The sequence below is a fragment of the Pyrus communis genome, chromosome 14 (assembly GCF_963583255.1).
Source record: "Pyrus communis chromosome 14, drPyrComm1.1, whole genome shotgun sequence".
Lineage (NCBI taxonomy): Eukaryota > Viridiplantae > Streptophyta > Magnoliopsida > Rosales > Rosaceae > Pyrus > Pyrus communis.
In genome coordinates this window covers 6,057,410-6,074,874 of record NC_084816.1, presented here as the reverse complement: position 1 = coordinate 6,074,874, position 17,465 = coordinate 6,057,410, and the positions used below count along the sequence as shown (strand labels likewise).

At 33.5% G+C, this 17,465-nt stretch overlaps 1 protein-coding gene across 1 annotated transcript; it reads right to left on the bottom strand.

Annotated features, from left to right (window-relative positions):
* Positions 1–5,900: 5,900 nt before the first annotated feature.
* On the bottom strand, positions 5,901–6,287 carry LOC137714270 (flowering-promoting factor 1-like). Its single transcript, XM_068453519.1, has one exon. The coding sequence runs from the start codon at positions 6,285–6,287 to the stop codon at positions 5,901–5,903; it is 387 nt and encodes a 128-aa protein (XP_068309620.1).
* Between the last annotated feature and the right edge of the window lie 11,178 nt (positions 6,288–17,465).

Genomic DNA, 17,465 nt, shown 5'->3' with positions numbered 1-17,465 from the left:
TTTTCACTATAGCACCATCAAAATTATCATAACTTGCGCGATGTAGGTATACAATTTGACGTCGCGCAAAGTGCTTTTGTGCGACGACCATTTTAAGGTGTCACGCAAGGTTTTTTTTTTTTTTTTTTCAATTATTATAAAAATTACTGAAAATGTGACTTTACTCCTTTCAAATTCAAATTTTTTTTACATAAACCGCACAATAATATATTTTTCTAATAAAAACCCACAATAATTTTTTTTTACATATATATATCATTCAATTTCTTAAGTGTTATAAGTACTAAATAAATAAATTAAAATCTACTTAGTAAATATATATACTATTGAACTTGATGAGAAACGCATTGTACAAAACTAGTTTCAACATAAAAATTATACAACATAAAAAAAAATATTTAACAACATGAAACTGAAACAATATTTTTAAAAACATTTAACAACATAAAACTTAAACGCCTACTCCATACTTCTTTTGGCCCAAAGATGTGCAACAAGATCCTATTGTAGGTGCTTGTTTGTGGCACGAGAATGTATCATTTTATAGCGTCTCATGTACTCATTTATAGATACTACCAGTTCTTGGATTGAAAGGCAAATTAGGCCAATAATATATTTTTGCATGAGCCCTTCTTGACCTGTTTGGATCTTCTTGGTCATCATCGGACTCTCCATCAATATACCTATCTCGCCCATCCTCCACTATCATATTGTGTAATATGATGCAAGACATCATGATGGAGTCCAAATTTTCTCGACTCCACCTTTTTGCCGGTTCGCTGATGATCTTCCACCGTGCTTGTAGAATATTGAAAGCTCGCTCAACATCTTTCTGGTATGCCTCTTGGTGTAAGGTAAACAACTTTTCTGTGTCATTCCTAAGGTTTGGAATTGCTTAGACAAGTATCGCCCACTTTGGGTATATGTCATTTGCCAAGTAATACCCTATATTGTATTGATGACCGTTGATGTATTAGTTAAGTTGAGGTGCTTTACCTTCCGTCAGGCGATTGAAGAGGGGTGAATGCCCAAGAACTGTAATGTCATTTTGGGATCTAGGACTCCAAAGAAAGCATGCCATATCCATGTGTCATATGAGGCAATCGCCTCTAACATAACAGTTGGCTTTCTCGACCTTCCGCTAAAACCTCATTGCCATCCGGTGGGATAGTTCTTCCAATCCCAATGCATGCAATCTTAACGACCCTATCATGCCTAAAAACCCACGGTCTTCAGCTTTGTGAATGAGCCGATTCAGATCTTCTTGATTTGGCTCGCGGAGGTACTTGTCTTTGTAAACCTGAACAATTGTGTCACATAATTGGTCAAGAGTATCAAAGCATATAGACTTAGACATACCATGGGTTTCATTCATTGAATTAGCTGGGGAGTCATAAGCCATCATTCGGAGTGCAACAGTAACCTTCTGATGAGGTGAGAAACCAGGACGGCCTGCTCTATTCCACTTTTGTCGACAGTATAGATTGACCTACTGGACATCACGAAGTAAACACTAGAATACATGACACCTCATCCGAAAACGACGTCTGAAATCCTCTTCTATATACACCGAGTTGGGGTTGAAGTAGTTGTTTATTAGATTGGCATGCATCATCACTTTGTTTCGTGGTTTGTAAGAACGACCAGCCACCCTATTGAGGTTGTTCCTCAATTGGTTGACACACCATGGCCGCAACCATGGCTGCTGCTCTGTTTTATTTGTTGCATTTTACTTGAACTTCTTCATTAGACTCCTCATCTTCTTGTCTCATTTGCGCCCATTTTTCTTCCAATTTGGAATTGGATGAGGAGCCCCATTTGGAATCCAAAGAGGATTCAATGTTAGAATTCATTGCAAACTTGAATTGAAATAGATTAAATTCCAAGTTGTATGAATTATAGATCCAACGACTAGCTAATGTCACTTAGCCCTTGGTTAGAGACAGTTTTTTGTGACAAGACTAAAACGAGCCCTATGACCATTTGACCCTTGATTGGAGATGGAGGCAAATATGGTCATGTATTGTTCATTAAAATATTAATATCTTTGAGGGCCAGAAGGCTAAAACGAGCCCTCTGGCCAGCCCTCGGTTGGAGATGGCCTTAGAGCCTAGAGTGGTTTTGTGGTTTGTGCATTTGGGAAGGACTATGAATAGGATGCTCAAGGTTAGTGCAGGTAACTCCTAGGGCAGTCTTTTCCTTATGGTGCCTTTATGTAAGTTCTTCGGCTTGGAAGGTTTAGTCTTTCATGTTGGTTGGATTTTGGTCTTCCATAACTAGGAAGGAATTACATTGTATTAATGATGAATTTATAATCGTGAAGTTGTTTTGGTTTTTTTAGCATATGTGACCTCTTGGTTTGCTGCGAGGACAACTTTTGACATTCCTATCCTATGTAAGTTTTTGATCTTTTTTAATAGAGTTTCTTTTAATCTAAACAAAAGGAAGAAGATTAATGTCAAATTATACAAAATTATAAAAATTGTTAACGAGTTAAAACAAGGATAAAAATTGGTAAAATTCAAAACACAGGACCAAAATAAAATTTGAGCAGACCAGTGTGCCATTGTTCTATTTGTCATTGGCAAACTTCCACTAATCTGTCATGTTTAATAGCACACATAGAAGTAATTGACCGATTAAAATAAGTTAGATGCAGTACTTAATAGATGAACATTAGGGCTTGGGATGGTATCATAGTAGCTATACTGTGGCGTATGGGATCATCAAGCTATACTGTAGCCTAATGAATATTCATTACCATCTGTACGTTATGCAGATGGCTATGAGACCTTCCTGAATCATGAGAGCAGCTCGATGTGTCTTATCACGACCTAGCTATATGATCTGTTTTTCATCTTACTTTCTCTCTTTCGTGCTCTCTTGCTCTATTCTTTTTCTATTTTCGTTGGATCCTCTTTACGAGGATTCTATAAATCCTCTAATTATATTTATTTATCGTATATGTAATTATTTTTTGTCAAGTACTGTTTATATTTAATTTTAAATAAAAAAATTTACAATAATTTTTAATTACACGAATGCGATTCAATTTTTTTTTAGAATTCTCACAAAGAGAATCTTGGCAGGATCCTCCGGGTTCTTCTTCTATCTCATATTGCCGAAGTTTTTAATCGTTAGATTTTATTTAGTTTATTTTAGATAGGGATCCTATGATTAAAAATTCTGAAATATAAAATACATTAGTATGCTAGAAAATCCCTATCTTTCCAGCTTTGCCAGGTCGATATCCAATGGGGCCACCCCAAGATTCGAATCGAGTCACCACACACACCATGCAAAAGACTTTCTTGGGTGCTTGTGTTATCGGAAAGGATTTTTTCGGATTCTTTTCATTTGATTTTTCTTATTAAATTATTCAAATTTTTTAAATTAGATTTAACGGTTAAAATTATTATAACTTTTAAAATGAGCTCATGTTTTTAATCGTTGAATCAAATTTTAAGAATTCAGATTATTTGATAAAAAAAGATTAGATGAAAAAGATTCAAATATGATCCATTTCCTAAATTATCAGGTACTCTAGGTGTTTAAATAGTTAATTTTTTTTATTTAAAAATACCACAATTAATATTTAAAGATTAAAACATTTGAAATATCAGATAGTACAGAGCATCCAAAAATTTGTGCCATGCAAAAAGCTGATTTCCTTTGACCACAGCGAGATAAACAGTCTTAGAAAATTGAAATGACACACAGATAGACACCCCTATGGGGCTGGAAGAAAAGGATATAATACGGAATAGGATCTGCTTCAGATTTTTTTGTGATATGTTCAATCAATTATATTTGTTCATTATATATTTTACAATTAATTTTTATTATGTACTATTTATATTTAATTTAAAATTTAAAATAATTTCTAACCATATAATGTATGATAAACGAACACAATTAATTAATTCTTGGATTTTCACAAAGAAAATCCTGAAAGGATCCTCGTCCGATATCATACCATCATATGATCTGCATTTATGAAGCTGTAGCTAGTTTTTCTGCTACTTCTCAGAGCTTTGCAACAATACTGATCTGCATCATTATCCTTCTCATCAACTACTACTATGAACAAGAATTCATTTTAAAAGTTACAATAATTTTAACAGTTAAATCAAATTTTAAGAATTCATATTATTTAATAAAGATGATTTGGTGAAAGAGATTCGAAGAAGATCCCCTTCCTTAATAATAGGATGGCCACCGGTTTATAGGTAGTACATAATACGTGGTACAAGTAACGGGTTCTTTTCAATATTTTCAACACACAGCAACTATATATATATATATATGTATGTATGTATATGTATAGGAAAGGGATCATCTTCATATTCTTTTTACTAAGGTCACAAATTCAAGCATTTGAAATTTGATTCAACGGGTAAAATTATTATAACTTTTAAAATGGATTCCTATTTGTAGCCGTTCAATCAAATTTCAAAGGTCCGAATTTGTGGTCTTAGTAGACTTGATGGAAGGGATTCGGAGAGAATCCTTTTCGAGAAAGATATATATATATACACACACACATTCTTTTGTTTTACCTATTTAATATAACCTTTTGCATTAGGAGGAGGATTCTTTATCTTTCTATTTTCATTCTCTCCTATCACACATTATTTTTTATCTTATTATCTCTATAAAAACATCAATATAAAATGTTGACGTGGCTTAATCGTGACCGTTTAAAGAAGAAGAGATAAAAGGGTAAAGAAATTAGAAAAGGAGAGAATCATCCTCCTTTGCATTAAACCTCTACAGTCTGTGGTACTTCTGCCTTCTGAAACTGACAATCCAAAGGACATGGTATAGCTAGCTAGCTACATGTTCTTGATGACTCTAATATTCATTATAAACTGCAAATTCCAGTTGGATTTTTTCTTGATTTTGATTCACAATCATTAATGCATGTGAGGGCCCACTTGTTACTTTCTCAGTCTTACCAGTGCTATATGCTTCTGATCAACATACATGCAAGCAGTTAAAACAAACCATCATAAGGATTAACCCACAACCCTATATTTGGGGAAGACTGGGAAGGCTTACCTACACCCCTTGTATGTGCCTACCAAGGATAAAGGTGAGTTTCTATTATCTTAGAGAGAGAGAGAGAGAATCTATCATAGAACATACATAATTTTGTGTTTATAACGCTCATTACGTAATATTATTGTTCACTTAATGACAAAATGATTTCCTCTTATCTTAATTGCTACAAGATGTTAAAAAATAAATAATTAAAAGTGATTGTTTTGATAACCATTTCGATTTCATTCATTATTTTCAGTTATTAAAAACTTATATGGTAACCATTTTCAGCATAAAACTGAAAGTTAAATTTTGAAAACTTAAATGTTTTTTTTTTTTACTTTTTTTGTCAATTGGTTTTTTATGTTTTAAAAAATAGTGAAAATAAAAACTGAAGAACTAAAAACAAAATTGTTATTAAAATGCCTTCAAAGATATAAAAACACATCCACCAATTTATAAAACATGGAAAAGGAAGACTGCTAAAAACTTGAAAATATTATAATTAAGATTCGATAATTTAGACCACGATCACATTATGATACAAGTGACGTGTTTATTAAAGAATAAGCCAATGTAAATTTCTCTAATCGTTTTATCAACCACATAAATGCAGGATTTTAATTATTCACCGACGTCATTTAGTATTACAATCCAGTAGTATATTCCTTTATTGGTACAGGTTTTCGGTTCAATTCTGATTAAATACGAATTTGAATCATAGATAATATTATTTATTTTAAAAAAATAGAAAATGAGATGAAACAATTATATTTCACTGTTAATTGGCCGACAAAAGCCTGGTGTTTACATGATGACTAAAATGCATATTGAGGATGAATAAAGCACCATAAACCCTAGCTTTGCAATGCAGCCGGGTCACGAACTTCGAAGAAGGAGCGATTCTTGACGACGATGTCGTACATATGGAAGGACTTCAAGTTGGTAAAATTATTTGGGAGCGAGATGAGGTGGACTGAGTTCTCGGAGCGGTGGAACTGGAGGAGGTCGGGCCGATTGGAGTTGCGGTAGCGAGTCCAGCCGAGTTCAGTGAGTCGCTGCTCGAGTTCGGAGTAGGATTGAATGACCTGGTTGGCTGGGAGGTAGACCAAGACTCGGGGCCGAGCACCGGGTGCGGTGGCTGTACCCGGATGCGGCGGCTCTTTTTGCTCGAACGACTCCCTAGTTGGGTTGGTGACCAGCCGAACGACGCCGTTTCTGTCAAATATCCACACTCCGGACATTGTTGGTTGTAGCGGGACTGGTGAAGATATTGAAGGTAATGTGAGTTAGTGAGAGTGCAAGAGAAAGTACGGTTGTCCTGTGTAGGGAAAGTATGCAAAACCCTATTCTACTTATAGCTAACCGAGGGACAACCAATAGTAAATGATGTCAAAATTGTTAATCTTTGATTCGAGTTGTGGGGTCGATATTGGTTTAGCTTCTAAACATACTGTTAAGAAGTTATTGAGCTTTCAAAAATTTTAGAATAATATTAGAAAGATTAAAATTTTAAATTAAATTTATAAATTAAACGGTGTGACATCAATAGAAAATATCACGTTAATTAACACTTAATTAATAATTTAAACATTGCAATCATATCATTTGGTTTATACAATTTGATTTAAAATTTTAGTGTCCGTAGCATTATCCTATATTTATACATGGAAGATACTGTCTGGATGTGAAAACTCATACACCGGTTTATTAAGTCTTGTAAGTATAACGAGTCACTGTCCCATTATAATTTGGTTTTTAGTAATAATCAAAATTTTCTTCATAGTATTAAAACAAGTTAGTCTAGTCATATTTAAGGTTCAACAGTCACATGATTTTTGTGCGATATTTAAGTTGTCGACGCGGTAAGCCACTCCACATTGCTAATCGGAGGGGCTTTCTTTTTATTAATCTATCTCATTGGGTTAATGTTTGAAATGTTCTCTTTTTATGGTCGAAGTAAGCAAGAATCCAATATAATTAATGTTATGGTGTTTTAAAGGGGTGTATTCAATCGAGAATTTGAAAGATTTTAATGGATTTATAAATTTATAGATTTTTATGAAGTTTAATTGATTTATAGAGATTCCATATAAAATTTTGATTCAATTCCCTCGAAATCTCATGGGAAGAGGTGAGATTTGTGGATGCTTAAAATACACTGCGAAATCTCTCAAATTCCCTCAAATTCCTCAACTTTCTCAAATCCTTTAAAATCAAATTTTAATTGAATATATCTGAATGTTATAAACTTCTTCAAAATCCTAATTGAATACATCTGAATTTCTAAGAATTTTAATAAACTATCTTAAAATTCTGATTGAATACACCTTTAATTTCAAATAATCACTTAAAATCCTGATTGAATACTCTTAGATTCATTAAAAGAATTAAAATCTCTCAAAATCTCAATTGAATACACCTCCCTTAGTATGGGAAATTTGGAAATATAACCAAATTTTAGATCTTATATAGCATTATAGCCACCATTTTAAATTTATGATCATATAACCAAAATTTGATGTAAAAGTATTAATATACCCTTAATATAAGGATTTCTCACAACAAACAAAACACAATCTATAATATTGTAAATCTGAATATAGATGGAGAGAGTGTACTGAATTCCCACATTTAGCGCCAATTTGAGAAATTAATCTCTATCATTTTTTGTTTTCATTATTCTATGTAACCTTTAAACTACCTTCAGATCTCTGCAACCTGTAACTACATCTTTGAATGTCTGCAACCTTTAAACGAGAATAAAAGCATAAATTAAATACAAAAAAATAAAATAAAATAAAAACCCTAAACCCTAAATTGTTAGGCACCTTGGTATTTCCAATAAGATTCTAAAATTGATAGGTGATTGAACAATGAAAGTGCAGCCAAAGGTAAAATATGGTTGTTGTATCCTTTTACAAAAATCCAAAAGGTTGCATAAAGTAGTTCAAAAGTTCCAGAGAATAATGAAAACGAGAAGTGATAGAAATTAATTTATCATTTTAAGGTAGTTTAAAGGTTGTGTTTGGGTTATTGTGAGAGACCCTAATATTAAGGGTATATTAATACTTTTACATCAATTTTTGGTTACCATTATCATAAAATTAAAATGATGATTATAATTCTATATGGAATTTGAAATCTGGTTATTTTTTTTCAAATTTTCATTTTAGTTTTGGCTAGCTTTTATTTGAACCCAATATATTCATAAGTAAACGCAACCATTTTTTTTTTCTGGATTAAGAAAATGATACTAACTTGAATGAATAGAAGGTAAAGGCTAGCGCAAACACTATGTCCTTCGAACAGTATTTCCATCCCAGTCGTGTGCTTGTGGTTCTACAACGTCTGCTCGACCAGGATACAACTACCTAATTCTACAACCCGCACTGGATTATAGAATTCTAGCGAATTGCTTTGTGTGTTTACTCTCTGAAAATTTTGTACAGAAGACAAGGAGGAAGAAAAAATGATTTTTGAGGACTCCAGTTATATAGGTTCTTTCATACATCTTCAAACACCTTTTGGATGTATCTGAAACTATACAAATCTTTCCAAAGAGTTGTGTCTATTAATCAAAACATTTTAAATTAATTTAATTAAAAACTTAATTCGAAATTAAAACTAATTGATCAGATTAATTCTTAATTCCTGGGCCCCAAGGGCCTTGTCTTGATTAATTAATTAATATTAATATTATAGTATAATCATCAAGCCTAATCCACACAACCATAATGCCCAAGCCTTCAATTCATTTCCAAATGGTCCAAGTTCTAATTATTAAGAAGAAGGAATAAGCCTATATAAAGGCTAGTGAAAAACCACTGTTGCTTGATGTGGGACAAGAGGGGTCTCAAAACTCCTACAAAACTCTTTTAAAAAGATAAAATGGTTTGGATATTACAAGAGAGAACCGCCTCGTTTGGTGTCTAGAATTGGTTTGAATTAGAAAACTTAATTTGTAGTTTTATTTTATCTTGAATGAGAAAATGGATGCAACTTCGAAGTCTTGACCCTGTTGAACGTAAAAAAATTAGTAGGATTGGGAGAGATAAGCTTGCTTCATGAAATATTGATCTTCTACCTTCCATTGGACAAAATTAAGAAGTTGCATCAATTTCTTCCTTCAAAGTACATTAAATCTAGGGTTGTCCAAATCAAGCTAATCCTGGAGAACAAACGAGACCTTGAATTTTGTTTGGAAGGTCTTATTGTTGGACATCTTTGTATACAGTAGCAAAAGATCAGAAGGTTCATAAGAGAATTCATGGAATTAAAACAAAAAGAAAGGCTGGAGTAAGAATTCTTGAAGAAGATTAAAATTGGAGAAAAGTTAAAGATAAGTTAGAAGCATTTTTCGTCGAATTATGTTAAATGTACCTCATCGAAACTTAGCGGTTCACGTTCCATTACTAGTAGCACCGATCCTCTGTTGTGATCAAACCCACCTTTTCTCATAAGGCTTCTATATTTTACTTTTTCTTCGCAATCAATCTTCTTATTTACGATTAACCTAGTATACTTTTTACAAATTAAAACAAAGGAAAACTAATGAAAATGGCTTGAAAACTTTGAGTTTTAACAATAAAGACAAAATAAAGGATAAAGTGAATAGTACCACGATTGAAGTTTTAATGTAAAAATATGGTTTTTCGTTAAAAGTGAACAATACCAGATACTTTTCTTTAAAGTTCTCTTAAAACAAGGCATGAGAATCGTGCTTCATAGGGCTCGATTTAGTAAGGAAATAGAAAACTCGTTCTTTGAAAATATATGTCCCCATTTGATACGTGAGTTATGCCAGATAGTAATTAATTATTGTAATAAGTTCACATCCTTACCTCTAAAATCGAACATCCTTCTTTTAGCACTCTGTTTAAAATAAAGGAGGTGTCTATATTTTCAGCAACTAATGCTACACTTATACCACATATTATAGCATCATTTGTATCATCTCTAATAGATGTAGAGCCTACCAACACATGTGAGATCTCATCTCTATTAGAAAGATAATACAAATGATAATACAAATATATAGTAATCGTAACATTTTTTATTTGGGACGTTTTGATACAGGTGCCTAGTTTTTTAAATATTGAGATTAAACATTCATGTCTTTTAGAGTTTTGATTAAACATCTTCCTACAATTTAGGTGTCACATGTATTAGAAGTATTCTTTTTAATAATGAAAAATTACCTAACTTGCCACTATATTTAATGTACGTTTTAATTCCTAGATATTATATCAAAACTCCTAAAATCTTGTAGATAATGTAGTATTCAATAAGAAGTCTTTCAAATTACCACATGAAACGTGATGTACGCTCTTCTTCTCCTTCCTTACACCAATGCTTTCAAACGAAATTTCTATCGTACCATATTGAAATTTCTATCGTAATTCAATATAATTTTCCTTCTATATTTGCTAGTGATTTAGCGTTTTTTCTATGTTTATTTCAGATATGTGCATTTGAATTCAATCATGTTTATTAGTAGAAGAAATTGTCCATTTATTTCGTTTGGATGCTTTTCTATTTGTTCTTTGTTTAATGTTTTTGATTAATCGTATATTTCTTTTTGGTACATATTTGGTACGTTATCTTAATATATTTTTTTTATAAGTATTTGGTAGGTTTGTATTTCTTTTCCATGAAAATCTAAGTGAAGAAGTCTACAGATTGCATTTATTAATGTGGATATGGCTTGCAAGAGTCCCATTTATGATGGGACTCATAAACTAGTAAGGGCACTTCCGTCTGAGCAACAACCTAATATCTTCACCACGTCGCAATGGTTGATTTGTGAAATCAAATTTACCTAGTTAATCAACTTTGCGTTTGGTACATTATATATATTTTTGGTACGTTTATATTTATTAAAAAAAAATATAATTGGTATATTACATATATTGTCTGGTACGTTTATATTTATTTTAAAAAATATATATAATTGGTACATTACATATATCATCTGGTATGTATTTGGTACATTTATATTTATTTACAAAAAAAAAAAAAAAAAAAAATCAAAGAACAAACTGAAAGATATCTTAAAGAACAGAATTTGAAGTTTTAATGTAAAAATATGGTTTTTCGTTAAAAGTGAACAATACCAGATACTTTTCTTTAAAGTTCTCTTAAAACAAGGCATGAGAATCGTGCTTCATAGGGCTCGATTTAGTAAGGAAATAGAAAACTCGTTCTTTGAAAATATATGTCCCCATTTGATACGTGAGTTATGCCAGATAGTAATTAATTATTGTAATAAGTTCACATCCTTACCTCTAAAATCGAACATCCTTCTTTTAGCACTCTGTTTAAAATAAAGGAGGTATCTATATTTTCAGCAACTAATGCTACACTTATACCACATATTATAGCATCATTTGTATCATCTCTAATAGATGTAGAGCCTACCAACACATGTGAGATCTCATCTCTATTAGAAAGATAATACAAATGATAATACAAATATATAGTAATCGTAACATTTTTTATTTGGGACGTTTTGATACAGGTGCCTAGTTTTTTAAATATTGAGATTAAACATTCATGTCTTTTAGAGTTTTGATTAAACATCTTCCTACAATTTAGGTGTCACATGTATTAGAAGTATTCTTTTTAATAATGAAAAATTACCTAACTTGCCACTATATTTAATGTACGTTTTAATTCCTAGATATTATATCAAAACTCCTAAAATCTTGTAGATAATGTAGTATTCAATAAGAAGTCTTTCAAATTACCACATGAAACGTGATGTACGCTCTTCTTCTCCTTCCTTACACCAATGCTTTCAAACGAAATTTCTATCGTACCATATTGAAATTTCTATCGTAATTCAATATAATTTTCCTTCTATATTTGCTAGTGATTTAGCGTTTTTTCTATGTTTATTTCAGATATGTGCATTTGAATTCAATCATGTTTATTAGTAGAAGAAATTGTCCATTTATTTCGTTTGGATGCTTTTCTATTTGTTCTTTGTTTAATGTTTTTGATTAATCGTATATTTCTTTTTGGTACATATTTGGTACGTTATCTTAATATATTTTTTTTATAAGTATTTGGTAGGTTTGTATTTCTTTTCCATGAAAATCTAAGTGAAGAAGTCTACAGATTGCATTTATTAATGTGGATATGGCTTGCAAGAGTCCCATTTATGATGGGACTCATAAACTAGTAAGGGCACTTCCGTCTGAGCAACAACCTAATATCTTCACCACGTCGCAATGGTTGATTTGTGAAATCAAATTTACCTAGTTAATCAACTTTGCGTTTGGTACATTATATATATTTTTGGTACGTTTATATTTATTAAAAAAAAATATAATTGGTATATTACATATATTGTCTGGTACGTTTATATTTATTTTAAAAAATATATATAATTGGTACATTACATATATCATCTGGTATGTATTTGGTACATTTATATTTATTTACAAAAAAAAAAAAAAAAAAAAATCAAAGAACAAACTGAAAGATATCTTAAAGAACAGAATTTTGTATACTTAATGATAGAGTGAGTACTGCACGTTAATGTTTATAGAGACAACAACAACAATCCTCGTCCTTGTGGGATATGAACTAATTATACAAGACATACACGAAGTACAATTCAATGTAAGACTAGGATTCCTTATCCGTACTAAAAGCAGCATCAGTATCTGTTTGGATCCGATTTTACACTACCGGCGTGAGTAATCTAAATCGTTGAATGAGCATAGCTCTTAACCATTGGATGAAAAATGAAGATATATTTGTTACTATTAAAGGATAATATTATGATTTTTATCATAATAATTATCTTTTAATTTGAATCATTTTGGCATTATATCTTCGAACAAGTACAGTTCAAGTGGACTTGGGATTCTTGTTATCAGATTGGAGCAGCATGGTAAATGGGGTTTGAAAAGTCAGGATGCGTAGTTTGGAATAATGATGAAGTTATACAAATTGGAATGTCATTGGTGCATGGAAGTTGGACCATAGAGATTCATGGCTTGCGAGGCATTCAAACATCATCAAAACCAATCTTTGGTTTAAATTGGTGCCATGCAAAAGATAAGGAAGGAGCACGTGGCATTGAGGGGAGGATATGCAGGGTAAGATACCATCAAATATCAGAATTTGGGGCCATTACCACAAATGCACGTGGTCTACATTAGCTCATTTGGGATTTTGGATATCGCAGATTATGTGGAGAAGGTGGCAGAATCCCGATTGAACTCTACACAATTATCTAGCCGTGTCAAACAAATATCAACCCTATAAATACAAGGCGATGTGCAACGTAAAAAGAATCTCCAATTCAACACACAATTGCCCTGCACAAAACCTCTCAAATATCTTGAGATTTTTTATTTTCTTTTTTCTGCCGACACATCTTCAGTTTGGATAAATATCACTGTGAAGGCAACCGACAAACATCTTCAGTTTGGATAAATAACACTGTTGCCGTAGAATTAACCGTTCCCGAAGCACCTTCAGTTTGGATAAACAGCACTGCGTCGAGGCCGACTGGTTACCTATCTAAGTCTCGGTCGAGAAGGGTTTCCGAATCCTTATTGGTAGAGGTCATCTTATTAGCCTTCTCGGCGAAGTAAGGTATTACGAGTTACGACATTCGGCGCATTGAATGCCGAGTGATTTTATGATTGGATACTCACAAGTGAGTTTCAGAGTTCGGCATTCTGACGGCCGAACCACATTCACCATCAAGACATACATCACCTTTGAATACTTGTGTCCATATAGTCTGGTGTCAATTCGACGTGCTTATACTTTCACGAATATAATCACTGTGACCGAATTCGGCGCCGACGATTTGTGAACTTCGCAAAACTAGCAGCCTTGTCTTCAGGCTCGAGAATCCAAAGGCCGAGATTTGTTCCTTCCTCGGCCACAGTCGCAAGATAAATAAGTCATTAGCACACTCAACGCAACATCAACAAATTTTACTCCTCGGCCGACGAGTTGGCACGCCCCGCATTCAACCGAAGGACGTAGTTAGCTTATTAGTTACTCGGCCTGCGCGCCACGTAGGCTTTGTAATTTTTAGGGTCAACATTTTTGGCACACCCAGTGGGACGCAGTGCTAAAACTACGAAGTTCATATGATATATCAAGATTCCAATCCGGCTCCACATAGCCGATTGTACGAGCTCCTAAAGGAATTGAAAAAACAAAATGAGGAACGAAAAAGATCTTTGGAAGTGGAAAAAATTCTTCGTGGCCATACAGTTCACTTACATGTTGAAAATAAAAGCTTCTGTTACCCTGCAAGAGCGATGGGTAAATGAAGACAGGGCTCGATTTAATACCTGGCTAGATGAAAAATATTTTCCTCACATTTTCGACTACAAATCGATTCCATTTGATTTGAGGAATGGTTGGTTGAAAAGACCGGGGGACAATTTTCCGCTCCTGTCGTAATCAGGCATTGGCCTAAGAAAATTGTTACTTTGGCCGAAGAACAAAGGCCACCTATTTTTTCGATCGAGACTGAAAATATGGTCGGCCAAGAAGAAAAACCTAAGCCACCTATTTTTTCGGTCGAGGCTAAAAGTGTGGTAGGCCTGGAAGAAAATGTTCAAGTTTCTGAGCAAAAAATTGACTCAAAAAATGATTCGTCAGAGGAGTGTTCCAATAACGAACAAGACCAATACATCACTTCAGACCATAAAACCACATCAATTGATATGGTAATTGGAGACATGGTTTTAGATGCCGAAACTACGCCAATTGACATGGTTATTGGTGATAAAGCCAATATAAAGAAATCCCATTTGGCTAAGTTGGTTGAATTAAAAATCGAAATTATGCATGTGGGGCATAATAATTGTTCAACACATTCGGCGGCCGAAAATAAAAAAATTTTCGCCAAGTTACAAATATTTGGAGAAAATTCTTTATTCGGCCTAGAGAGAAATCAATTTGAAAATTTTGATATTAAAAGATCTCGACTTGGAATAAAGTATCGTTGGCCTCCTCCTATTTATGGTTCGGCCACTTTTATTTTCGTATGCTAAAAATATATATAATAAATAAATTATTTTCTTAAACATACGGCTATGCAAGCCAATGTAAAGAAAATGGGGGGGGGGGGGGGGCAGACATTATGGCCTTGCTCTCAATAAGCTTCTCCTCGGTGAAATTTAAGTGGTGATGGCTTGATGCTTAGTGCAGTGTGCAATTTGTTTGAAATTTCAAGCCTAGCCTTGGTTTTAAAGTTAGCTTACATCAGGATGCCATGTATATATATATATATATATATATATATATATATATATGCCAACTGCATGGCCGACAAATCACATCAGACAATTAGGCCACTTTTATATATAAATATGTATATATAGGCAGGCCGAGCTCCAGGAATGGTTTTCATCATCTTCGACCCCAACTCTTCTTGGTCTCAGCCCCATTTTATCCTCAACCCCAGTTCCTCTCGGTCTCGTACCAATATACTTTCCAAGTGATGTAACCAAGTCTATGGAACTTTTGAAGGTAAAGAAACTAGAGAAAGGAATGGAATTTTAAACAATAGTTTGCCGAATAAATTTTGTTCAGCGGTGGTTTCTTAGTAGTTCTCGGCTATATGTTTTTCTTGGTCATTTGGCGGAATTACGATTTCAAGGCCATCTAGCCGAAGCTGGGGAAAATTTTGATACGCGTTGACGAATAATTTCCTTGACCATTCGGCTCCTCGGTCGATGCTTAAAAAGATAAAGAGGGCCGAGAAACATCCCATGCGGCAACGAATCATTCAATGATATTCAAGACAAGCCTCTCGTGATATGGTGCTCGGCAATCCTGTGCTCTATCTATAATATATATCACACATGTCGAGCTCGGCACATGCTCATTCTATATACATATGTGTGTGCTCGGCATAGAAACGTTTTATATATATATATTCTTCGGCCGTCGTCGAGTTCAGCAAGACGTTATTCCTTTCCTTCTGATTATGTCGTCTTCCATAAACTTTTCTTGAAGAGATTGATATCTAGTGAGAGCTTCAGTGTTTTTCTGGAAAATTTCCTCGACAAGCAGCTAAGAGAGCTTGGAGTTGATGTTGATCGAATGAGGCTCTGATAACAAATAAAGTTAGTGGGACCAAGTCGAATCCAATATGGATTATGCCCCGTGCCGGTGTAATTTTTGGCATGCCACAATGTGCCAATTTTTCTTCATTTCCCTAGGTGGCATTCATGAGAGGCCTTATTTAAAATAAATAAATAAATAAATAAACTTTTGGCCGAATGGTTTGTGTTCGCAGTTCGAAGACAGGAATAGTGAGATGCTCATTCGGTTAATAAAAGGAGGCCACTGACTCTGGCGTGGCCCATTTGGTGGAAAAATAATGAATTTCATTAACATTATGTTTGGTTGAAGAAATTTAAAATTACTAAGGAATTTAAAAATGACGGAAATTGAAATGACGATATTTTATTTTTTAGAATTTGTAAATTTTCTTGTTTGGTTAACCTAAAATAACAATGGAATTGAATACAGAATTTGTTATTTTTAAACTCTCAGTCATAGAAATTGAGAAATGACACCTATTTACATGGAATTTGAACTTGGGATTTGGAGGTCCCAAATTCCAAGTTTTTTTTCCACACGGAAATTATAAATTTCTATGTTTATGAATCCAAACAAAAGAATTGGTGCCTATCAATTTATAAATTCTAACTTTTACCAAAATTTCATGTTTATTTCCCTCATCCAAACATAGTGTAAAGCCGAATGATGGTTATTCGGTGGTGGTTTTGATGATATTACCTCGGTCTAATGTTTCTCGACCTTGCTTGACCTCATTTTTCTCGACCCCTTTGCAAGTTTTGGGTTTCTCGATCGTATGAGTTGGATGGTCGAACATGGGTGTTATTGCCGAAGAGAAAAGTTTCTTTTTCAGTGATACAATGAGATTTTGTTGGCTACGAAAAATTAATTTCCTTAACCATTCGGCCTACGAGTCGAAGCTCAAGGAAACTGGGGGGCAATGTTTGGACCCGATTTTACACTATCGGCCCGAGTAATCTAGACCGTTGAATGAGCATAGCTCTTCACCGTTGGATGAAAAATGAAGATATATTTGTTACTATTAAAGAATAATATTATGGGTTTTATCATAATAATTATCTTTTAATTTGAATCATTTTGATATTATATCTTCGAACAAGTACAATTCAAGTGGACTTGGGATTCCTGTTATCAAATTGGAGCAACATGGTAAATGGGGTATGAAAAGTCAGGATGCGTAGTTTGGGATAATGATGAAGTTATACAAATTGGAATGTCATTGGTGCATGGAAGTTGGACCATAGAGATTCACGGCTTGCGAGGCATTCAAACATCATCAAAACCAATCTTTGGTTTAAATTGGTGCCATGCAAAAGATAAGGAAGGAG